Genomic DNA, 25,548 nt, shown 5'->3' with positions numbered 1-25,548 from the left:
GAGTATGTTAATTTATCCTAACATGAGCGAATGCCACCTGCTAACATGCCTTACACAAGATCACTTTGAGTCATCTATAATTTTGAAATGACTTCAATGAATTTGGAAACAGGAGGAGAAGACTGCCACGGAAAAGCTAGAAGAAAGCAAACATTCATCGAGCAGAAGAAAAGGAGGTGAGTACAATAAATGTTATGAGCTTGTGCAATAGAAACCTTAAATGTTGACACGCTGTGCATTCAGAACCATGCTAAGTTCTTCAATTATGAAAACAATGGGCATCGTGAATGATTTTACATGGCATGCAAATCCTGATCGTCATTGCTTTTGCAAATAACCCACATATTTATATACTCAAACAACAAATCAGCCAATTTAAAAAAGTCACTATGCAAACTTTAAGATAATAGTGAAATATTTGGCAACGGTTTGCATGCCACCATACTTTACCCAAACTAAAGCTAGTCCATGGAACATTTAAATGCAAATGTACAAAACAAACATGTGTATCTTTGCACTATGTAGTCTGACTGTTAAATAACATAGCAAAGATTTTAGATAATAATCAGCATTGCTTAAAATTAAATGATTTCCTATTCCATTGAGGCTGCATTTACAGCTAAATTTTATCTGTGACTAGTCTGAAATATTGAAGCCAAATTAAAATACTATTTATTTATTTATGTTGTAATTTATCTGATTTCTATCAGAAGGCAGCAATAATTTAAATGGAAGGGAAACAAGCATTTTGAAGTAACTGTACTTCTGGATCAGAGATGTCCAAACTAGGGCCTGTGGGCCAAATTTGGCCCTTGGTAACCTTTGATTTGGCCCACCATCACATATAAGAAGAACAGGAAAATGATGGGGAGGGTTGGGGTGAATGTCTTTAATAGAGATCGTAATTTCTTTTTTAACGTAATGTTTCTTGTTTGTTTTATTGATGAGCTACAAAAAAAAAAAAAAAAGCGAAAAATATGTTTTAATTAAATGTTTTAAATGAGTCAAATTTAATCTATTTTTAAATATAAACAGTCACTCAACGGATAGTAGACAATGCAGAACTCATCAGCAAGCAAATCCAGGCAAAAAAAACAGGTGCAATTTGACTAGTGTTTCACCATTCTATTATAAATGGGATTTTTTATACTGTAATAAGTTCACGATAAAATGTTAAAATATATTATACATTAGTTCATATAAATTAATGTTTTCTAGTTATTTTAAATTACCCATGGCAACTTTAATGTAATATAGTTAGGTATATTTACCTTTGGCCCATCACGCTCAATCAAGACTGGCATTTGGCCCTTTAAAGAAAGAGTTGGGCACCCCTGTTCTAGATGGTAGCATACAAATTTTCAGACTTTCGTGCCTTTTACAAATGCTGTTTACTATATTAAAAACAAGAAAGTGGCCATTTGATGAAATTAAAATAAAGTCGACAATATTTTTATGCATTTTTAATGTTTCATATTACACTAGCAAAAATCTTATTTTAAACACTTTTTTATATTTGACTTTTTCGGTTTGGGTGTAAAAAGCGTGCAAATCATAGGCACATGGGACGGCATGACATTGTATCAGAAGTTGCAGGCAACTACGTTTGGTAGAGATAAGACAAAGTGACGCAATGATGACGACTCACTTTCAGTCAGTAAAAGTGCTGTCCTCTGTCTATGAAGAAAAAGATAGCTTTAGTGTGTATGTTCCTGCCTCTGAATGACGCTAGCAGTGAACCAAGCCAAGAGAAACATGCTCATGCAACCAAAATAACCTGCTCACTCCAATTAACTGTTGCTTTTAATACAGAGTCTGCACAGAATGGAGAAAAACATGTTCCCGTTTGGCAGCACAGAGCAGGAGGAAGAAGGAGAGTCAACTGTTCAAAGAGTTAACTGCTCTTCTGCCTCTGGACTTGAGTATGGACGGTCAGCGAGACAAAGCTTCGGTAATACGTCTCACAATTGCTTACCTGCACCTGAGGGGTCTTTTGGACACCTCAGACTCCTTGATGAAACGTCCTTCACCAGGTAGACAGAAAAGGTGGTTGAAAGTAGAAGACATGTTGAAAGAAAACAAGTTTTCTAAAGGCCATTGTGATTGTAGGAGTGTCGGATAAATCTCATGAGAGGGAGTTGCTAGATTCTGCCCTCGGAGGGTTTGTGGTTTTGTTGTCTTTGAATGGCAAGGTCATCTTCGCCACTAAGGGCTTAACTACCCACACAGGAATTAACCAGGTGATGATTCTAAAAATAAAACAACTGCATGCTTTTGGAGTCAATTTACTGACACTTTTTTTTAAATCTTAAACATTTCTCTTTCAGATGGATCTGATCGGAAGGAGCTTGCTTGAGTTCTTGCACCCATGCGATCAGATGGAGGTCAAAGACATCCTCACGAGACTGATTGGTGAGTATTTCTGACAGAAAACACCAGTTTTGACTATAGATTTTCGATGTTTGTGTTACAGAGGCCAGCAAAAGAGCTATGCGAATGCATCTTACTCCCCGACCTAAGCCACCAAGCAGTTTTTTTTATGAAAGTTTTTTACTTGCCTAAATCTGGCACAGCAGGCATTCATCCGGCACTGGCATACAGCATGTGGGCTAAACATGACACGGATTTGGCAGAGGGGGCACCGTCTTTAAGGCGGCACACAATACTTCAGATATCAATAGTATTTGGCCCAGATCCTAACAATGGATATGGGGGCCATGTAAGTTTGGCCTAATTTGACCCACATTTAAAATACATTTTTATTATTTTAAATAAAGGGAAAAAAATCTACCAATCAGGTCAATTCGAGAAAAAGCACATTCCATAGCGGACCTAAAAGGCAAGGCTTTATGGGTTTATCAATTTCATTGCAGTCGTGACACATCAACATATCTGGCCCAGTTCAGGCCCAGTTGCGGGTTATTAAATTGGCTGAGACTTGGCCCAGATATGGTCCATTTTTGGCCCTTGTCTGGAAGCCAGACTTGGTCCAGTCATGTACCGTAATTCACTGCGGCATGTGGGCCAAACAACAGCTGGTTGTGTGGGCCAGAGCTGGGCCAGAGATTTTGGGAATAAATGTCCATAAACCTCTAAAATAGTCTCAATAAAAGAAGCACATTATTGACTGACACTAGAGGCTGTGGTCTTTTAAATCTTTATTGCCATACTGGAACCATTGAATTGAAAACCTCTCCAAGTGGGAACTGGAATGGGTTACATTAAAAACAATAATAATTCATTACATTTATATATCGCTTTTTTGAGCGCTCAAAGTGCTTTGGGGTGGAATCTCTTCAACCAACACCAATGTGCAGCATCCATCTAGATGACTTGACGGCAGAGTTTTTGTGCCAGAATGCACACCACACATCAACTTATTGGTGAAGAAGAGGCAAAGTGATGAAGTGACAAACCCCCTACTTCTTAGGAAAAATATCCTGGCATTTTTAATGACCACAGAGAGTCAGGGCCTTGTTTAACAACCCATCACTATACTAGGGCACTAGGATCCACAAAGACCACAGGGCACCTCTTGCACTAGCACCTCTTTCAGTAGCAACCTAGTTTTTCCCCATGCCGTCTCCCTCCAGGTACTAACCAGGAACAACCCCACTTCGCTTCAGTGGGCAACCATGTGAGACCTGCAGAGAGCTAGCTGTTGGCTGGTACCATTAACTGGAAGGGAGTAAGGTTTATGGGAATAAGTGAAACAGGGGCCATTTTGTAAGAGCTGTACAAGTAAACCACATTTCCCATGCCTGAAGAAGTGCACTGGCGACTGAAGCAAGAGGCTGTTGTGTCCTACTAACCAGGCAGAAATGCACCTCCCATACTTGAATTGCCTGTTGTAATCGGGCTCAGAGTGGTGTAAATAAAACCAGACTTGAAGCAAAAGGTTACGTTGGCCAGGTTACGTCAAAGACTTTAGAAATACAAAGACGGTTCACTTGCATTAATATGAATGGGGAAAAGCGCAAAGCTCATTATGACTAGCACAAACAGAGAAGTCCAACCTTCAGGTAAGACATCCTTCAAGACACCGTCAAGCCCAAGAGTTTTTGGGGAAACGCCTGTATTTGATCATTATCCCAAAATCCCTGAAGTTCAGTGAATACTGCATACCTGCGGTACTTTTGACTGGGGAAATTATATCACATCACATCCCATCTCATATTGTGGCTTTCCAGTGTTTTCTTTCAGTATTGCTCCAGGGGTTTATCTGTGTTATTCCAGTTTATTTGAAACAGCTATAAACAAGATTGGTGTTGTGAAATATCTGCTCAGTCGCAGTAGCTGGAAAAAGCTGCTTTTGCAAATATGGCTGCAGGGTGAACACACTTTCTGAAGGGACTTTGAGAGATTGTAATGGTGGCCAGTTAATAAGAGCACCAGAGGCAATAATCTTTATCATTATTGTAAGTGTGCCCAATTTACATCTCGCTCAGAGTACAGGAGTCAAACTAAATGAGTTATGTTGGTGCCATCTGACGAAATTAAGTTTTTCGGAGGTAAACCTTTCTCCTCTTACCAGAGGAGGCAACAAGAGGTTTTTCTTTAAGGCTAGAGGAGGGCAAGCAGAACCAGATGGGTTACACTGGTTCATACTGGTTAATACTAGTGCCAATAATATGTTTCTAATATTTGCAGGGAACCAAGAACCACAAAAATGTGAAGTGTTCCTCAGGATAAAAAAGGCAATGAACACGAAACTGACTGGTTGGAAAGTAAGAATGGCATCTTTTAATTGTTTGAAAAATAACACAATTTTCATTGTTTCACGTTTTGCTTTCACTGTATCAAGATTATTCAGTGTTCTGGAAAGAAAAGGTCATCTGCTACACCTGGATCCAGTTGTCTGGTTCTTGAGTGCAGGGTTCTGCCCATTCAGGAGATCACAGAAGTGGATGAAGCATTGAATGCATGTACATTTATGAGCGTTCACAGCCCTGACATGACGTTCACCTACTGCCACTCAAGGTACAGCCCTGTACTTGCTGCTTTCATGTGCAAACAGCTAAATGCTTTGACTCTCTTTGGGCTGTTTTTACATTTGAAACTCTATTTTTGGCTTAGGGTCGTGAAATTGATCGGCTTTCGAGACACAGATCTGTTGGGTCAATCTGTATACCAGTACTATCATCCATCTGACTGCCAGCAAATCCGCAAGGCACACATTTGCTGTAAGAGAGATATCTTGTTATCTGTTTACCACTTTGTGTGCTGAATTTGATCGTTTTGTTATGCCTTATGTGATAACTTACTCTCATTTCATTCAAAACTCTCAAACTAATGATGGATTTACATATTTTACTATACATTTTATTTATTTGTAAATTTTTATTCAAGTTTAAAACTATATAAGTATAAATACATAATACATATTAATATTTTATCTATATCACAAACTATCTCTAATGTTCAAATATCTGCCTGAAACAGTGCTCTCCAAGGGTCAAGTGTCGACCGGGAAATACCGGCTGCTGCACAGATATGGAGGTTATGTGTGGGCAGAAACAGACGCCTCACTGGTGTGCAACAGTCAGACTGGTGTGCCAGAGAGTGTCGTCTGCATCAATTACATTCTAAGGTTAGAAAATTTTCACTAGCAGATATCTTGAATGTCTACAAGTATACCATGAATGTTTTGTGGGTTAATTTGGATAAATATGCATGCTAAATGTTTTAATATCAGAAGGTTTTACATTTTTAAAAAAATATTTGTTTAATTTGTACAATTTTAGTGAAGTAGAGCAGCCCAATTTGCCATTTTTACTGGAGAAGACAGAACAACTTCTGAAACCAACATCTAGCTCCTATTGTCCAGAGACAGAACCTGCCCCTTTTCCGCCATCTAGAGGCCAGGAGGGTGAGAAAGATCTCAAGGAATCGAACGAACACAACAGTTCTATAACACATCTGAAACAAAGAGGTAAAATTCACAAATGTAAAAATATCACATGCATGATGATAGGAGAATATGATGCTTCATATATTAAAATATGGTTTATCATAAAGATGTATTGTGTTTTTGCTCAGATGGTGACATACAGGAAGTTGAATGTACAGAGATCTCACATAACACAGAAGGGTGTTATGATTTCAATTGTGTGAGTAACGTTACCCATACCAAATTTACTGCAGTGCACAATGTTAAAACAACTGTACTGTGATTTAAATGCCATGGTATGTTTTTTTTTTTTTTTTTTTTTTTGGTGATCATTTAATCACAGAACAAAATTTCATACATACTCCAGTCTTCATTATTATCATTTTGGTATTTTGGTAAAAACTGGATTATATCTATTTGTTTTACTCATGAACAAAATGTTGTTATGATTGATCATCATTTATTTCAAACTGAATTATTACACAAATTACTTACTGTGCTTCTCCTGAATATTGTAGGATCAGTGTGAGTTAGACTTGGACAGTCTTGCTCCATACATTCCCATGCACGGAGAGGACTTCCTGCTAACTCCGATTATAGACAGGGCGATGGACATGCCAGAATTAAACACGTGTAGACCATCATTTAGCAGTCCATGTCAAAACCTGGATTCTTCAGAGGGAACAACCGTTCTGCCGGTGAAGAGTCTTAATTCTACCCAACAAAGTGACAGAAATTCTTTTCAGACAAAAAGGTATGCCCCATGAAATCTCACATCTTTTTGATTTAGTGGCTCATTTGTATGAATTTGTACGAAAATATACACAAAGGCAGCAACCCCAAAGCTCCAAAAATATTAATATGAGCCTCTATTTTTGTACTACTTGTGTTTTGGGTGAGCACAATTTTAGATTGATGTGCATGCTTTTGTGCTATTTTAACAATCTCATTCATACATTTTAATATGATGGTCAGGTTTAGGGGTGTGATTTGGAGGCACGCCTTTTAAAAATTGTATATATTTGTGTTTTTCCAAATGAAATCGTATAAGGGCCGTTCTTCAACTGCAGGCACTTTTATCCTTGTGAAGTTGGGTAAAAAACAACTTGTTCAAAATTAACGTAACAGCCGCATAAGTTTAAACAATTTGTCTAGTTTTAAGATCTGTAAGAGGACAAACTTAGATAAGAAGGAAACATTTTTTTCCATCGTGAACTGAATAAATGTCATTCCAACCACATCTCAATATACAGCTTTATTTCAAAATGAAATAAATGATGGCAGTCAAACATTGTCTAAGATTATTTTTGTTTCTAGCTTAACCAATCTTTCCACAATATATGTAATAATTACACATTTGTCAATGAAATAAATCAGTTGAATGCTGAATTGTACACCTGTCACACTCTAAAATGTAATATTCATTAAGTTAAGAGCTTATTAGAAAATAAATAAACTGAAATGTATTTTAAATAGAGCATGATACATTGTGAACACACTTTTAATTTGTGATGAGAACTTTTTAAATATTTTTGTAAAATGTGTGTGGTGATGGAAATGACAGTGGTGGAAACGACATTTCAACAGTTTATTGTGAAAAAATGAAAAATGGCTTCATCGATTAGCTTTGAATTGATACTAGCCTTTCATGTATACAAAACACTCTTATTGACCTTAATTTTGTTTGGTTTTTTGAGACATCTTTGAAGGTACAACATGTTTGGAAATGACGTAGAATAAATGTATTTCCTTATATACAATATATACCTTGATTTACCTTGAAGTGTTGTTGATAAAAATTCTCAGATGGCACTATTCAATTTCATAGAAAATAATACTTCAAGTAGCTACATTTCCTTGTGAGATAAAATTAAACATCTCAATTTTTATTTTTCATTTCGGCAAATTAGTGCCCGATTATATAAATGAAAACAATCTGCTACTGTTCACTGACGTCACATGGATGTTTATTGGCAATGAAAGATAAATGTTTACTTCACGAGTTCACACTTACAGATGTTTGAAGAATAAAGTTTGTTTGGCATGCTGTCCAGGGAGAGGGTCTGAGTAAAAAATAAATAAAATAAAATAAAAAACACCCCGATGTTGTGTTATTCCCCTTGTCGGGAAAGTGAGAGATGTCTAGATCAGAGTGAAATGTCTAGCCTGGCCCCAAAACGCTCCCACTAACTAGATCGTGTTTAAGAGGTGAGGTCTCGTGAGATAATGAATGTAGAAGTTTGGTATTTGTTACGCCCCGTGTGGCTCGGAGGATGAAAAAGGGCTTAACATAATTATGACAACCCAATATTTTAAGAATTCCTCTGAGATGTTAACTGCTATGAATCAACACAGACAACGACGTTGCAAAAAAACTGGTTCGCTTTATTACAATAAAGATAAAGAAGTGAATATTTAAATCACCCAAAGTATATTTACAAATATGTACAATAAAACAAAATGCAAATGCAAAAAGTAAACAAAAATACCTGATGGAGGGAAGGAGAATAAGCGGTGCCAAATCAAAGAAAATAACAAATTAAACACCCGCTAACTAATCCCTCCCCCACCTCTAAATAACTAAAGAGAAATATGTAAATAAGAAAAAAAACATCTTCAGCGTCACACGCCCCTTACTCAACTGCACTGACTGGAACAAACATACATATGGTAGCACCCGCCTCTTACCTAGTGGAATAACAAAAAAAATCTACTACGTGTGTGTAAAATGTAAGTCACGTGACATACTTCCCTTCACTTCCCTCTAGGTATTTTTAAATCACAAAAACTCTTTAAAGCGAACCCGAGCACAAGATAGGTACCAAAAGTTACAAAAACACAGCAGCAACAAGCAACATGGATCCCCCTCTCATCTGGGCTGAGTCATCACTGGAGCGTTTAAATAACACCCATACTCTTCTGATTGGTCCACTCGGGAGAACTCTGCCAACCAATCGGAACACCTAGATTTTAGAAGTATAGGAGACAGCAAATAGAAACAGAGAGGGGAGGAGGGAACAACAGAGCAACACCCCCAGGCATGTAACACCCCACCACTTAAAATCAAACATTATACTCTCAATAATAATGTTTGTACAAGCAAAAGAATGAGTTAGTTACACTCTTGAAAGTGCATCAGCGACCACATTGTCCACTCCTTTCTTGTGCCGAATCTCAATATTGTAGTTTTGGACTACTAAAGCCCACCGCATCAGCCTTTGATTCTGGTTATACATTCGACACAAGAAGGTGAGAGGATTGTGGTCTGTGTATATGATGACTGGATAGGTGGCACACCCAACATACACCTCAAAATGTTGCAACGCCAACAACAACGCCAAAGCCTCCTTCTCAATGGTCGAATAGTTACACTGGTGCTTATTAAATTTCCTAGAGAAAAAACAAATTGGATGGTCAATCCCTTCTCCATCTTCCTGCAACAACACAGCTCCTGCCCCGACTGCGCTGGCATCCACCTCCAACTTGAAAGGAAGAGTAAAGTTAGGAGCGGCCAACACTGGTGAACTACACAGTAGCTGTTTGATCGTTTCAAAAGCAGCCTGACTTTCTGCGGTCCAAACAAAACTTTTTGACGGGCTAAGGAGATCAGTCAGTGGTTTAGCCACAGATGAAAAGTTCCTACAGAAACTTCTGTAATACCCTGACATACCCAAGAACCTCCTTAACTCGCGTCGAGTACTAGGTGCTGGAAATTCTTGAATGGCAGCCACTTTTGCCTCTACAGGGCGAACCTCACCTTTTCCTACCTTTTTACCCAAGTAGTTTACTGTAGCTTTACCAAATTCACACTTTGACAAGTTTAAAGTCAAGGATGCATTAGAGAGTCGCTGAAAAACTTTAGTCAACACAGACAAGTGCTCTGGCCAAGTTGATGTATAAATAACTAAATCATCCAGATATGCCTCACAGTTAGATACATCAGCTAGCACCATGTTAACTAACCTTTGAAATGTTGCTGGGGCATTTCGCAGGCCAAAAGCCATAACATTATACTGCAGAAAGGCATCAGGTGTCACAAAAGCTGAAATGTCTGAAGCTCTTGATGTCAACGGCACTTGATAATAGCCTTTAAGCATATCTAGCTTGGTAACAAAAACAGCAGACCCCACATTATCAATGCAGTCATCCATCCTTGGAAGTGGAAAACAATCAGGTACAGTTACAGAATTAACTTTACGATAATCTGTACAAAATCTAAAAGTTCCATCAGCTTTTGGTACAAGAACACAAGGAGAACTCCAAGGACTAGCACTGGGTTTTGCAAAACCCTCACTCAACAAATAGTCCACTTCCTGTCTCATGGCAGTTCTCTTAACATTATTCAAACGATAAGGATGTTGTTTTATAGGGGTGGCATTACCAACATCGATATCGTGATAAACTACACTAGTTTGTTTTGGTATGTCACCAAAGATCTGAGGAAAATTCTGAATGAGTGTGACTAATTCTGTTATCTGATCTTTTTCCAGATGACTCAGAAACTTAGGAAGGTCAGTTAGAATCTCAGAATTACTTAAACGAGCAAAAGGCATTGGATCAACTTGCACTTTAACTTCATCCATCTCAAGCTCATCATCCTGAGAAAAAGGCAACACAGTCTCGCAGTTCACCGCAATGGCAGACACTGCAGGCTCTGTGTTCACTTTTGAACAGGGAGATGGCGCTTCCTTCCTAGAATGATAGGCTTTAAGCATGTTAATGTGGCAAATGCGTTTTTGTCTTTTCCGATCTGGTGTCTTAATGATGTAATCAGTCTCACCTCTCTTACCCAGCACTTCATACGGACCAGCAAAACGTGCAGACAATGCAGACCCTGGAATTGGTAACAAGACAAGAACATTATCCCCTACAGAAAAGGATCGTGAGACAGATGCCTTATCAAAGTGATGCTTCATTCGTACTTGAGCTTTTGAAAGAGCATCTTTAGCTTGAGCACAAGCTTCCTGCACACGCTCACGAAAACGGGCCACATAATCAAGAACATTCTCCTTTGAACTCAGGTGATTGTTCAGCCCAAGCATTTGTTCTTTTAGAACCTTCAATGGGCCTCGAACACTATGGCCAAAGACCAATTCAGCGGGACTAAATCGTAGAGACTCTTGTGGAATCTCCCGAATAGCAAACAAAACAAAGGGTACTCCCTCGTCCCACTCATTTCCTGTATCCCAACAGTATTTCTTCAGCATACATTTAAGTGTCTGATGAATTCTTTCTAGCACACCTTGACTCTCAGGATGGTACGGGCTAGAAACACGATGTTGAATACCTAAGGAACTAAACGTTTGCGTAAACAACTTAGACATAAAGTTAGTTCCTTGGTCAGTTTGTATAATTTTGGGCAAACCAAAGGTGGAAAAAAACTTGACCAAAGCCTTAACCACTGCCTTAGATGTTATTTTCCTCAGCGGTATTGCTTCAGGGTAGCGAGTAGCTACACACATTACCGTGAGCAAAAACTCATTTCCAGATTTTGTTTTTGGAAGTGGCCCAACACAGTCCACAATGACGTGTTCAAAAGGTTCACCAATAGCAGGAATGGGAACTAATGGCGCAGGAGGGATTACCTGATTAGGTTTCCCCATGACTTGACAGACAGAACATGTACGGCAATAAGCAGCTACCTCTCGTTTTAGACCAGGCCAGAAGAAATGATGTAGAACACGGTTATAGGTTTTTGTAACACCCAAGTGTCCAGACATGGCATGATCATGGGCCAGGGAAAGAATAGATGCACGATACTCAACAGGAACTACTATTTGACAAACAGCAGCACATTCTTCACTATCTGAACCCCTTGGCTTCCACTTACGCATCAATAAACTATCCTCCAGAAAATACAGTGTACTTCCTTTCCTATTATTCACTGCCTCAAAACACTTTTCTAAAGTGGCATCACGCTGCTGGGCTTCAATTAGCTTATCACGGGTAATGGGTAATGAAGGTAGAGGTAAACTACTAACCTTTCCAGTTCCTGTTTCCTCACTACGGTGGTTTGCTGCATTGATAATGTTGTCATCTGTGCACATAAATGTATCATCAAGTGTAAAGTCTGTCCCCATCTTCCTTGTTTGAGCACGAGTTAAAACACACGCCGGAAATGCTTCAGGATACTCTTGAGTGAACTGTTCTGAAACAGAAGTTATAACAGGCCTGTCCAATACTTCCAACACCGGTATCACGTTACCACCAGCCAGATCGTTACCTAAAATCACATCAACACCAGGCACAGGCAAAGCAGGTCGCACACCTACATCAACAAATCCAGTGATCAAATCAGTTTGTAAATACACTCGATGTAATGGCACCTTCACAACTTCCATACTGATACCTTGCACTAAAATACTGGAACCAGTGTAGGAGTCATCAGAGAATGATAATACATCCCCATGTATAAATGAGCGGGCTGCTCCCGTGTCCCTCAACACGTGGACTCCAACTCGATCACCTGGTTGGTCACTGAAAGATACAAACCCATCAGATAAGAATGGCTCATAAGCAGAGTCAACAGCAATTGGCATTGTTTTAATCAACCCAATAGGCTGTGGACTGTTAGAATTTAGTTGTTTCTTTTTCAACAGGCCACAATCGGCAATTAAATGACCAATTTTTCGGCAATAAAAGCATTCGCGCTTTTCTCTGGGCTGCTCTACTTTTGGTTTTAACTGAGGTGCAGGCCGTAAAGAAACAGCAGAACTACTTTTATCCCCATGAGCAGAACTGAACACCCCTTTGTGTGTCAGAGCAAACTCATCTGCTAACACAGCAGCAGAGGCCAAAGTTGTAACTTTCTGCTCATTCAAATACAACACAGTTCGCTCTGGCACACATTTCTTAAAATCTTCAAGGAGCATTAACTCACGCAACGTAGAAAAATCCTCTGCCTGACTTGAAGCACACCACTTATCAAATAACACTCCCTTTTCCCGTGCAAATTCCACATAAGTCTGATTACTGCTCTTCCTGTGGTTTCTAAATTTCTGCCGGTAGGCTTCAGGCACTAACTCATATGCACGCAAAATAGATGCCTTCACAGTCTCATATTTCAAACTGTCTTCCAAAGACAGTGTGGAAAACACTTCCATAGCTTTCCCAACTAATCTGCATTGCAACAGCAATGTCCACACTTCTTTTGGCCAGCTCAACGAAGCAGCAATTCTCTCAAACACACAAAAATAACTGTCCACTTCCATTTCTCTAAATAATGGCACTAATGAAATGTTTTTACTTACATCAAATGTAGAGTTAGTCGAAACACATGGTGCTGTTGGTTTACCAGTCGAGTCAGAAGCAGGCAGGCCAGTAGAGACAGATGAAAGCTTTCTCTCCTCTAACTCTAATCGTTTCATCTGTACCTCTTTCTCAGACTGAATTTCGAGCCGTCGGATCTCGAGCCGCAGATCAAATTCAGCACGTCGGACTTGAGCTCTTTCCTCCGCTTCAATGCGAAGCCGAGCAAGACGAAGCTTCAACTGCGCATCCACTTTAGCACCCGGTGACACCGGAGAAAATGCTTCAAAGGGGGGAAGACCTGTTTTAGCTTTTGCCTCCACATCCACGTCAACATGCCCTTCCACCACACTGTTTAAATCAGCGCCTTCGTCTAAATTAGGTTCACTAATTTGATCTGCTTCTCTAACCGCTTCAGGCACACTGAAAATATTTTGTTCTGCCAATCCATTCAAAACAGCAGCTTTAATCTCACGTTTTAACAATTGCCGATTAACAGAGACTTGGAAGTGATCAGCTAATAGTAACAAATCGTTTTTACGAATTTTATCGAGGAGATCCAATGATGGATTCTCAATAAATTGAAGCACCAATGAAGACATTGCGAGCTTAACGTTAACAACCAACTACACAGGAATATCAAACTTGTAACACTCACCTATCATCAATATTTCTACAAAGTTTGTGTTGGGTCACAGCAGCTACTCCCAGGGAAAAATACAGGCTATCAAAAGTATCCGGGCCTCCTCTACACAAAAGGAAGAATCCCGGACGAGCCCCCAAATTATGTTACGCCCCGTGTGGCTCGGAGGATGAAAAAGGGCTTAACATAATTATGACAACCCAATATTTTAAGAATTCCTCTGAGATGTTAACTGCTATGAATCAACACAGACAACGACGTTGCAAAAAAACTGGTTCGCTTTATTACAATAAAGATAAAGAAGTGAATATTTAAATCACCCAAAGTATATTTACAAATATGTACAATAAAACAAAATGCAAATGCAAAAAGTAAACAAAAATACCTGATGGAGGGAAGGAGAATAAGCGGTGCCAAATCAAAGAAAATAACAAATTAAACACCCGCTAACTAATCCCTCCCCCACCTCTAAATAACTAAAGAGAAATATGTAAATAAGAAAAAAAACATCTTCAGCGTCACACGCCCCTTACTCAACTGCACTGACTGGAACAAACATACATATGGTAGCACCCGCCTCTTACCTAGTGGAATAACAAAAAAAATCTACTACGTGTGTGTAAAATGTAAGTCACGTGACATACTTCCCTTCACTTCCCTCTAGGTATTTTTAAATCACAAAAACTCTTTAAAGCGAACCCGAGCACAAGATAGGTACCAAAAGTTACAAAAACACAGCAGCAACAAGCAACATGGATCCCCCTCTCATCTGGGCTGAGTCATCACTGGAGCGTTTAAATAACACCCATACTCTTCTGATTGGTCCACTCGGGAGAACTCTGCCAACCAATCGGAACACCTAGATTTTAGAAGTATAGGAGACAGCAAATAGAAACAGAGAGGGGAGGAGGGAACAACAGAGCAACACCCCCAGGCATGTAACACCCCACCACTTAAAATCAAACATTATACTCTCAATAATAATGTTTGTACAAGCAAAAGAATGAGTTAGTTACACTCTTGAAAGTGCATCAGCGACCACATTGTCCACTCCTTTCTTGTGCCGAATCTCAATATTGTAGTTTTGGACTACTAAAGCCCACCGCATCAGCCTTTGATTCTGGTTATACATTCGACACAAGAAGGTGAGAGGATTGTGGTCTGTGTATATGATGACTGGATAGGTGGCACACCCAACATACACCTCAAAATGTTGCAACGCCAACAACAACGCCAAAGCCTCCTTCTCAATGGTCGAATAGTTACACTGGTGCTTATTAAATTTCCTAGAGAAAAAACAAATTGGATGGTCAATCCCTTCTCCATCTTCCTGCAACAACACAGCTCCTGCCCCGACTGCGCTGGCATCCACCTCCAACTTGAAAGGAAGAGTAAAGTTAGGAGCGGCCAACACTGGTGAACTACACAGTAGCTGTTTGATCGTTTCAAAAGCAGCCTGACTTTCTGCGGTCCAAACAAAACTTTTTGACGGGCTAAGGAGATCAGTCAGTGGTTTAGCCACAGATGAAAAGTTCCTACAGAAACTTCTGTAATACCCTGACATACCCAAGAACCTCCTTAACTCGCGTCGAGTACTAGGTGCTGGAAATTCTTGAATGGCAGCCACTTTTGCCTCTACAGGGCGAACCTCACCTTTTCCTACCTTTTTACCCAAGTAGTTTACTGTAGCTTTACCAAATTCACACTTTGACAAGTTTAAAGTCAAGGATGCATTAGAGAGTCGCTGAAAAACTTTAGTCAACACAGACAAGTGCTCTGGCCAAGTTGATGTATAAATAACTAAATCATCCAGATATGCCTCACAGTTAGATACATCAGCTAGCACCATGTTAACTAACCTTTGAAATGTTGCTGGGGCATTTCGCAGGCCAAAAGCCATAACATTATACTGCAGAAAGGCATCAGGTGTCACAAAAGCTGAAATGTCTGAAGCTCTTGATGTCAACGGCACTTGATAATAGCCTTTAAGCATATCTAGCTTGGTAACAAAAACAGCAGACCCCACATTATCAATGCAGTCATCCATCCTTGGAAGTGGAAAACAATCAGGTACAGTTACAGAATTAACTTTACGATAATCTGTACAAAATCTAAAAGTTCCATCAGCTTTTGGTACAAGAACACAAGGAGAACTCCAAGGACTAGCACTGGGTTTTGCAAAACCCTCACTCAACAAATAGTCCACTTCCTGTCTCATGGCAGTTCTCTTAACATTATTCAAACGATAAGGATGTTGTTTTATAGGGGTGGCATTACCAACATCGATATCGTGATAAACTACACTAGTTTGTTTTGGTATGTCACCAAAGATCTGAGGAAAATTCTGAATGAGTGTGACTAATTCTGTTATCTGATCTTTTTCCAGATGACTCAGAAACTTAGGAAGGTCAGTTAGAATCTCAGAATTACTTAAACGAGCAAAAGGCATTGGATCAACTTGCACTTTAACTTCATCCATCTCAAGCTCATCATCCTGAGAAAAAGGCAACACAGTCTCGCAGTTCACCGCAATGGCAGACACTGCAGGCTCTGTGTTCACTTTTGAACAGGGAGATGGCGCTTCCTTCCTAGAATGATAGGCTTTAAGCATGTTAATGTGGCAAATGCGTTTTTGTCTTTTCCGATCTGGTGTCTTAATGATGTAATCAGTCTCACCTCTCTTACCCAGCACTTCATACGGACCAGCAAAACGTGCAGACAATGCAGACCCTGGAATTGGTAACAAGACAAGAACATTATCCCCTACAGAAAAGGATCGTGAGACAGATGCCTTATCAAAGTGATGCTTCATTCGTACTTGAGCTTTTGAAAGAGCATCTTTAGCTTGAGCACAAGCTTCCTGCACACGCTCACGAAAACGGGCCACATAATCAAGAACATTCTCCTTTGAACTCAGGTGATTGTTCAGCCCAAGCATTTGTTCTTTTAGAACCTTCAATGGGCCTCGAACACTATGGCCAAAGACCAATTCAGCGGGACTAAATCGTAGAGACTCTTGTGGAATCTCCCGAATAGCAAACAAAACAAAGGGTACTCCCTCGTCCCACTCATTTCCTGTATCCCAACAGTATTTCTTCAGCATACATTTAAGTGTCTGATGAATTCTTTCTAGCACACCTTGACTCTCAGGATGGTACGGGCTAGAAACACGATGTTGAATACCTAAGGAACTAAACGTTTGCGTAAACAACTTAGACATAAAGTTAGTTCCTTGGTCAGTTTGTATAATTTTGGGCAAACCAAAGGTGGAAAAAAACTTGACCAAAGCCTTAACCACTGCCTTAGATGTTATTTTCCTCAGCGGTATTGCTTCAGGGTAGCGAGTAGCTACACACATTACCGTGAGCAAAAACTCATTTCCAGATTTTGTTTTTGGAAGTGGCCCAACACAGTCCACAATGACGTGTTCAAAAGGTTCACCAATAGCAGGAATGGGAACTAATGGCGCAGGAGGGATTACCTGATTAGGTTTCCCCATGACTTGACAGACAGAACATGTACGGCAATAAGCAGCTACCTCTCGTTTTAGACCAGGCCAGAAGAAATGATGTAGAACACGGTTATAGGTTTTTGTAACACCCAAGTGTCCAGACATGGCATGATCATGGGCCAGGGAAAGAATAGATGCACGATACTCAACAGGAACTACTATTTGACAAACAGCAGCACATTCTTCACTATCTGAACCCCTTGGCTTCCACTTACGCATCAATAAACTATCCTCCAGAAAATACAGTGTACTTCCTTTCCTATTATTCACTGCCTCAAAACACTTTTCTAAAGTGGCATCACGCTGCTGGGCTTCAATTAGCTTATCACGGGTAATGGGTAATGAAGGTAGAGGTAAACTACTAACCTTTCCAGTTCCTGTTTCCTCACTACGGTGGTTTGCTGCATTGATAATGTTGTCATCTGTGCACATAAATGTATCATCAAGTGTAAAGTCTGTCCCCATCTTCCTTGTTTGAGCACGAGTTAAAACACACGCCGGAAATGCTTCAGGATACTCTTGAGTGAACTGTTCTGAAACAGAAGTTATAACAGGCCTGTCCAATACTTCCAACACCGGTATCACGTTACCACCAGCCAGATCGTTACCTAAAATCACATCAACACCAGGCACAGGCAAAGCAGGTCGCACACCTACATCAACAAATCCAGTGATCAAATCAGTTTGTAAATACACTCGATGTAATGGCACCTTCACAACTTCCATACTGATACCTTGCACTAAAATACTGGAACCAGTGTAGGAGTCATCAGAGAATGATAATACATCCCCATGTATAAATGAGCGGGCTGCTCCCGTGTCCCTCAACACGTGGACTCCAACTCGATCACCTGGTTGGTCACTGAAAGATACAAACCCATCAGATAAGAATGGCTCATAAGCAGAGTCAACAGCAATTGGCATTGTTTTAATCAACCCAATAGGCTGTGGACTGTTAGAATTTAGTTGTTTCTTTTTCAACAGGCCACAATCGGCAATTAAATGACCAATTTTTCGGCAATAAAAGCATTCGCGCTTTTCTCTGGGCTGCTCTACTTTTGGTTTTAACTGAGGTGCAGGCCGTAAAGAAACAGCAGAACTACTTTTATCCCCATGAGCAGAACTGAACACCCCTTTGTGTGTCAGAGCAAACTCATCTGCTAACACAGCAGCAGAGGCCAAAGTTGTAACTTTCTGCTCATTCAAATACAACACAGTTCGCTCTGGCACACATTTCTTAAAATCTTCAAGGAGCATTAACTCACGCAACGTAGAAAAATCCTCTGCCTGACTTGAAGCACACCACTTATCAAATAACACTCCCTTTTCCCGTGCAAATTCCACATAAGTCTGATTACTGCTCTTCCTGTGGTTTCTAAATTTCTGCCGGTAGGCTTCAGGCACTAACTCATATGCACGCAAAATAGATGCCTTCACAGTCTCATATTTCAAACTGTCTTCCAAAGACAGTGTGGAAAACACTTCCATAGCTTTCCCAACTAATCTGCATTGCAACAGCAATGTCCACACTTCTTTTGGCCAGCTCAACGAAGCAGCAATTCTCTCAAACACACAAAAATAACTGTCCACTTCCATTTCTCTAAATAATGGCACTAATGAAATGTTTTTACTTACATCAAATGTAGAGTTAGTCGAAACACATGGTGCTGTTGGTTTACCAGTCGAGTCAGAAGCAGGCAGGCCAGTAGAGACAGATGAAAGCTTTCTCTCCTCTAACTCTAATCGTTTCATCTGTACCTCTTTCTCAGACTGAATTTCGAGCCGTCGGATCTCGAGCCGCAGATCAAATTCAGCACGTCGGACTTGAGCTCTTTCCTCCGCTTCAATGCGAAGCCGAGCAAGACGAAGCTTCAACTGCGCATCCACTTTAGCACCCGGTGACACCGGAGAAAATGCTTCAAAGGGGGGAAGACCTGTTTTAGCTTTTGCCTCCACATCCACGTCAACATGCCCTTCCACCACACTGTTTAAATCAGCGCCTTCGTCTAAATTAGGTTCACTAATTTGATCTGCTTCTCTAACCGCTTCAGGCACACTGAAAATATTTTGTTCTGCCAATCCATTCAAAACAGCAGCTTTAATCTCACGTTTTAACAATTGCCGATTAACAGAGACTTGGAAGTGATCAGCTAATAGTAACAAATCGTTTTTACGAATTTTATCGAGGAGATCCAATGATGGATTCTCAATAAATTGAAGCACCAATGAAGACATTGCGAGCTTAACGTTAACAACCAACTACACAGGAATATCAAACTTGTAACACTCACCTATCATCAATATTTCTACAAAGTTTGTGTTGGGTCACAGCAGCTACTCCCAGGGAAAAATACAGGCTATCAAAAGTATCCGGGCCTCCTCTACACAAAAGGAAGAATCCCGGACGAGCCCCCAAATTATGTTACGCCCCGTGTGGCTCGGAGGATGAAAAAGGGCTTAACATAATTATGACAACCCAATATTTTAAGAATTCCTCTGAGATGTTAACTGCTATGAATCAACACAGACAACGACGTTGCAAAAAAACTGGTTCGCTTTATTACAATAAAGATAAAGAAGTGAATATTTAAATCACCCAAAGTATATTTACAAATATGTACAATAAAACAAAATGCAAATGCAAAAAGTAAACAAAAATACCTGATGGAGGGAAGGAGAATAAGCGGTGCCAAATCAAAGAAAATAACAAATTAAACACCCGCTAACTAATCCCTCCCCCACCTCTAAATAACTAAAGAGAAATATGTAAATAAGAAAAAAAACATCTTCAGCGTCACACGCCCCTTACTCAACTGCACTGACTGGAACAAACATACATATGGTAGCACCCGCCTCTTACCTAGTGGAATAACAAAAAAAATCTACTACGTGTGTGTAAAATGTAAGTCACGTGACATACTTCCCTTCACTTCCCTCTAGGTATTTTTAAATCACAAAAACTCTTTAAAGCGAACCCGAGCACAAGATAGGTACCAAAAGTTACAAAAACACAGCAGCAACAAGCAACATGGATCCCCCTCTCATCTGGGCTGAGTCATCACTGGAGCGTTTAAATAACACCCATCCTCTTCTGATTGGTCCACTCGGGAGAACTCTGCCAACCAATCGGAACACCTAGATTTTAGAAGTATAGGAGACAGCAAATAGAAACAGAGAGGGGAGGAGGGAACAACAGAGCAACACCCCCAGGCATGTAACAGTATTTATAGGGGTTTGGTCTAATGCTGATTGGATAATAAAATGATTGTCAATGATGTTTTCGAATTGTTGAAACATCTGTACATACACCTCCCGAAATTTGTTTATAAAACTTTACTAAATGTTTTTTTTCTGTCATCCCTGCTTCAGTAATTTTTTTTCTAGATATTGTAAATATTTGGACAAATATACAGAGCCTTGCACATGACAACAAATACGTACATTCTGACCAATTAAATATTAAGTCTTTATAACTTCTATGTCAACTTTTTTTTACAAATCTGTTCCCTTGTCCTAAGTAACTTTGAGTAAATGGGCACACTGTAATAATTTGTAGTTAAAGTACACAACAAAGTCCACGTGAAGCAGGAGTTGCTGAAACTTATTTCAGTATGTTGACGTACTTCCAACTGAAATGGAATATTGAGTAGGGGGTGGGGCTTTCTTTTTGACCATCTTTCCCTCACAGCAAACTAATGGTAAGAGAAGAAACACCACTCCAAATGCAGAAGCAAATGATCAGACTTTGAAGATCACCTATACAAACTTTTTGTTCAGTGAACTAACATGCATGGATTAATTGTTTACATAAAGAATAATAACAATGTGTGCTAGCAAAATAAAGACTGTAGTTTAATTTAACATGGACTTTAAGCTGAAACTGTTAAATTAAAGCAGGGGCAATAATTAATTCAACATGGATTTACTGGAAAACAGTGGCAAATTCATCCAAATTAGTCAGAAATCAGGTTGATGTGTATGGTAACGATGTTAGCTTTTGCATACCACTCCCTATAATTCCTTAACATTTCTTTCATTGTAGAATCAGCGATACTAACCTGATATCAACCAAGCAGTGGAGTGACAGCTTTGACCTTGTCAACAAAGTTTCAAAGGTATAATGTGCTTATGAGCCTATTAATGACCTATGTATTATAGTTATTTCTATTCCTTGCATTTGATTGATTTGAATTTCATTTAGCTATGGGTGGTCTTAAATGCCCACATTTTAATTCTTTATTACAAAAAAGAAATTATTGTGTCTAGAAAGTTATTCACTCTACATTTTAGACAATATTATCTTTGCTCATTGAACTGTTGTATAAAAGTGTAAGAAAGTATGAGTGTTTAAATTGATTACATTTTGGTCATTTGGTAATTGGACTCATTTCTTTCTCCAGGTTTATGATTATGATCATAAACAACATAATTATCAACTATTTTCATCTGAAACCAAGGCAAATCATTGGGTGGAGGAGGCTCTGAAATTTCCACAACCCAACAGAGTTCATTGGAACATCGGTAAGAGTTTCCAAAACAGCCTTTTCATAGCGATTTGATGTAAGAAGCTATAGTGCTTCCCCAAAGGACATTTTAGTGTATTTTAAATTACCATTTTTTTCTAGAGTAAAGAATATTTTAATAATCTAAACCAGTGTTTCTCAACCATGTTCCTGGAGGACCAGCAGCACTGCATGTTTTGGATGTCTCCTTTGTTTGTCTCACTCATTTCAGGTCTTTCAGTCTCTGCTAATGAGCTGATGATCTGACTCAGGTGTGTTTGGTTAAGGAGACATGGAAAACATGCAGAACTGGTGATCCTCCAGACATGTGGTTGAGAAACAAAGATCTAAACCATCTTTTTTTCAATATAAATGACCTTTTGTGCGATGAAAAGGTTCCAAAATTTTTTAAAGGGGTAATTCAGCCACAAATGAATTCTCTGCTATCATTTACATTAATATCTTCCACCTGACCTAAACCTGTTCGAGTTTCTTTCTTTAGTTAAACACAAAATGAGACAACCAGTAGCCATTGACTTACATTGTATGGATGTCAATGGCTACATTTTCCAGCATTCTTCAAATCTCATAAAGGTTTGGAAACACTTAAGAATAGTGAGTAAAAGGTCATTATTGTGAGAACTATCCATTTAAAGTTTCTTGATGGAACCATCGATGTCAATAAAGAACACGTGAACATTTATATACGTGTGTGCTGCATTTCCACTAGATGGATCAACACCACCATGGATATGTGACGGACACTTGAATCATCTTGAACCGAAGTTCAGATCACTTCCAGAGAAAACCAATTGTCCTCCTCAAAAGAGAAGACACCAACATGAAGTAAAAACAGCCGCGGCGCTTTTGACTCTGCCTGTGTTGAGCGGATGGGAGTGTGAAGTCAACGCTCCTCTCGAACACACATCATATTTACTCCAAGGGACAGAGATTATGGCCGTTCTGGACCAAGTGGCCTCCAGAGTGCCTTGGTGCTGATGATGCAAAACAAAAGACTTAATGTTTATGCTTGGTCAGCAATACGCTTTTATTATATCAATGCCTGTGCGATAGGAGTAATGGACTATAGTGTTTTTCAGTCAACGATGAACGTCTGATGAAAGTCTATTCTGGTGTGACTATTTTCAATTTCATAAGGTTTCTTTTACAGCCTTGATGTTGTAATGTAGTTAAAATATTTTGTATAGGATGACAATTAACCAGAAGCCCTGGGGCTGGCTGACTGAAATTAAAAGTCTGTGTCCATGTACCCCATTTTTTTATTCATCTAATAATGAGATTGTAAATGACTATGTTGTTGATACACATGACTGGTCAAAGAATCAGTTTAAAACAATAGGATTGTGTTTAAAAACGTCTCTTATGCTCAGTAAACCTGCATTTATTTGATCCAAAGTAAAGCAAAACAGTAAATAATATTTTTATTACGTAAAATATCTCTTTTCTATTTGAATAAATTTTAATATGTAATTTATTCCTGATTTCAAAACTTTGCCAGACCTCTAGCTTCATTACTCGTTACAATCCTCCTGAAAGCTGATGTGCTTCTTAAAAACATTGTCATTTATTACTATTGTTGAAGACAGCAGAGTAGAATTTTTTTTTTCATTCATTTTCTTTTCAGCTTAGTTCCTTTATTATTCTGGGGTCGCCACAGCGGAATGAACCGCCAACTTATCCAGCATGTTTTTTTTGTTTTTTTGATTGCAGCAGATGCCCTTCCAGCTGCAACCCATCATCACTGGGAAACATCCATACACACTCATTCACACACATATACTACAGACAATTTAGCCTACCCAATTCACCTGTACCGCATGTCTTTGGACTGTGGGGGAAACCGAAGCACCCGGAGGAAACCCACACGAACGCAGGGAGAACATGCAAACTCTGCACAGAAACGCCAACTTACACAGCCAAGGCTCGAACCGCATATTACACACTCATACACTGAAGCCAATTTAGTTTATTCAATTCACATACAGCACATGTCTTTGGACTTCGGGGGAAACAGGAGCACCCGGAGGAAACCCAAGCGAATGCAGGGAGAACATGCAAACTACACACAGAAACGCCAACTGACCCAGCTGAGGGTCAGTGACCTTTTTGCTGGGAGGCGACAGCACTACCTACTGCATCACATTTTATTATTATTATTTTTTTTTAGTTTTCTTTGGTTCAGAACAGCTTATATGTCAAATCTTTTGTGACATCATAAATGTCTTCATAATCACTTTTGGTTCATTTAAAACAGGGGTGCCCAAACTTTTTCTTAGGAAGGGCCAAAATGCAAGCTTGATTGAGAGCTGTGGGCTGAAGGCAAGTATAGCAAACAGTATTACATTAACGTTAGCATGGGTAAGTTCCTAATTTATATTGTGATAAAAAATAAATAAAGGAAAAGATTACTTCAACTATATCATATAATGCATTCAAATTTTTCAAAAATGTATATTATTTTAACAAACTTTGCCTTGATTTTCACGCTGATGTCTTCTGCTATTCGTTAAGTGACCGTAAGCACATAAAAAAAAGGTTTATTTACAACTTTCTATTAAAACATTTAATTTTAGTTTGTTCTTTGTAGCTCGACAATAAAACAAACAGACAAAAGGTTACATTAAATAGAAATGAGAATCTCCTAATCATTTTCCCTCTGGCGGGCCAAATCTACGAATACAAAGAGCGAACTTTGGCCGCTGGTTTTGGCATCTCTGATTTAAAGAATTCTCGGTAAATAGAAGTATTATGTTCTATAATTTCTTTACTAAGAAACAAATGTATCTCACAGTTTGATGCAGTTTTTTCTTTACACATGAAAAAACAACAACAACATTTTGTGAGCTGTCATTAAAATGAGATGAAATGTAAGGTTTCCATAAACAGTGTTTTATTTATGGGTTAGAGATGCATTAAAACACTAAAAGCTTCATTCTACTTTATATGCGGTCTTGCATTGTTTACATTATTATTTTCTTTTGTGCAAAAAAACAAGTATGATACATTTTTACTACGATTTACAGAAGACACCACTAAAATGCATACCTGTTAACAATGTTATGTGAAAATAAGAGACACCCTAATCCCCACTTTACAAGATGATAGCAGAACAGAATTGTAAAATATGGGAAAATACTGTGAAAAACGGGAGGGTTGACAGGTATGCTAAAATGTTTAGCAATAGTTTAGCAAATGTTCCAAAAAAATACATTTTGCTCATCAAGTGGATTCATTTCTTTCTTTATAATTAGAATTTTAGGGGTTTTTCATCTTTCATTGGGATAGGATAGTGGAGGAGAGACAGAAAAGCACTGGGAGCACAGAGAGGAAGGTTGGGCATAGGACCTCGAGTCGGGAATTGAACTTGGGTCACCCTGAGCCCTATGGTGCTATATGTTGGCGCGCTTAACCTCTAGGCTATTGCCACCGATTTTTCCTTATAATTATGAACAACATAATATATTATGTTGATTAAAATCATGTAAAAAAAAATTGACAAATTACAAGTAGCCGTAATACTAATTGTCATCTTAAATCTTTATAGTTTGCCACTAACCTTCAAACCAGAAGATTTTAGATTTAAATTGACAAGAAACAGAACTGATCTAAACTTGAGTGAAAAACATTGTAAGATATAATCATTCATTTTCCTACGGCTTAGTCCCTCATCCACCACAGCAGAATGAACCACCAAATATTCCAGCATATGATTTACACAGAGGATGCCCTTCCA

At 39.1% G+C, this 25,548-nt stretch overlaps 1 protein-coding gene across 3 annotated transcripts; it reads left to right on the top strand.

Annotated features, from left to right (window-relative positions):
* Positions 1-23,249, top strand: hif1al2 (hypoxia inducible factor 1 subunit alpha, like 2). Of its 3 annotated transcripts, none has more exons than XR_015519576.1 (14): positions 1-176; positions 1,813-2,033; positions 2,110-2,240; positions 2,328-2,412; positions 4,651-4,727; positions 4,805-4,980; positions 5,077-5,183; positions 5,443-5,590; positions 5,745-5,932; positions 6,040-6,110; positions 6,409-8,133; positions 20,514-21,407; positions 21,693-21,813; positions 22,525-23,249. XR_015519576.1 is itself a non-coding variant. In NM_001012371.3 (14 exon segments), coding segments are annotated over 14 exon segments (1,992 nt in total). In that variant the 5' UTR covers positions 1-87; the 3' UTR covers positions 22,794-23,249.
* The last annotated feature ends 2,299 nt before the right edge of the window (positions 23,250-25,548 follow it).

This window comes from Danio rerio, chromosome 21 (assembly GCF_052040795.2).
Source record: "Danio rerio strain M-AB ecotype USA chromosome 21, GRCz13ab, whole genome shotgun sequence".
In the NCBI taxonomy this organism is placed as follows: domain Eukaryota; kingdom Metazoa; phylum Chordata; class Actinopteri; order Cypriniformes; family Danionidae; genus Danio; species Danio rerio.
The sequence above is the reverse complement of the archived record's forward strand: the minus strand, read 5'-3'. Positions and strand labels throughout refer to the sequence as shown.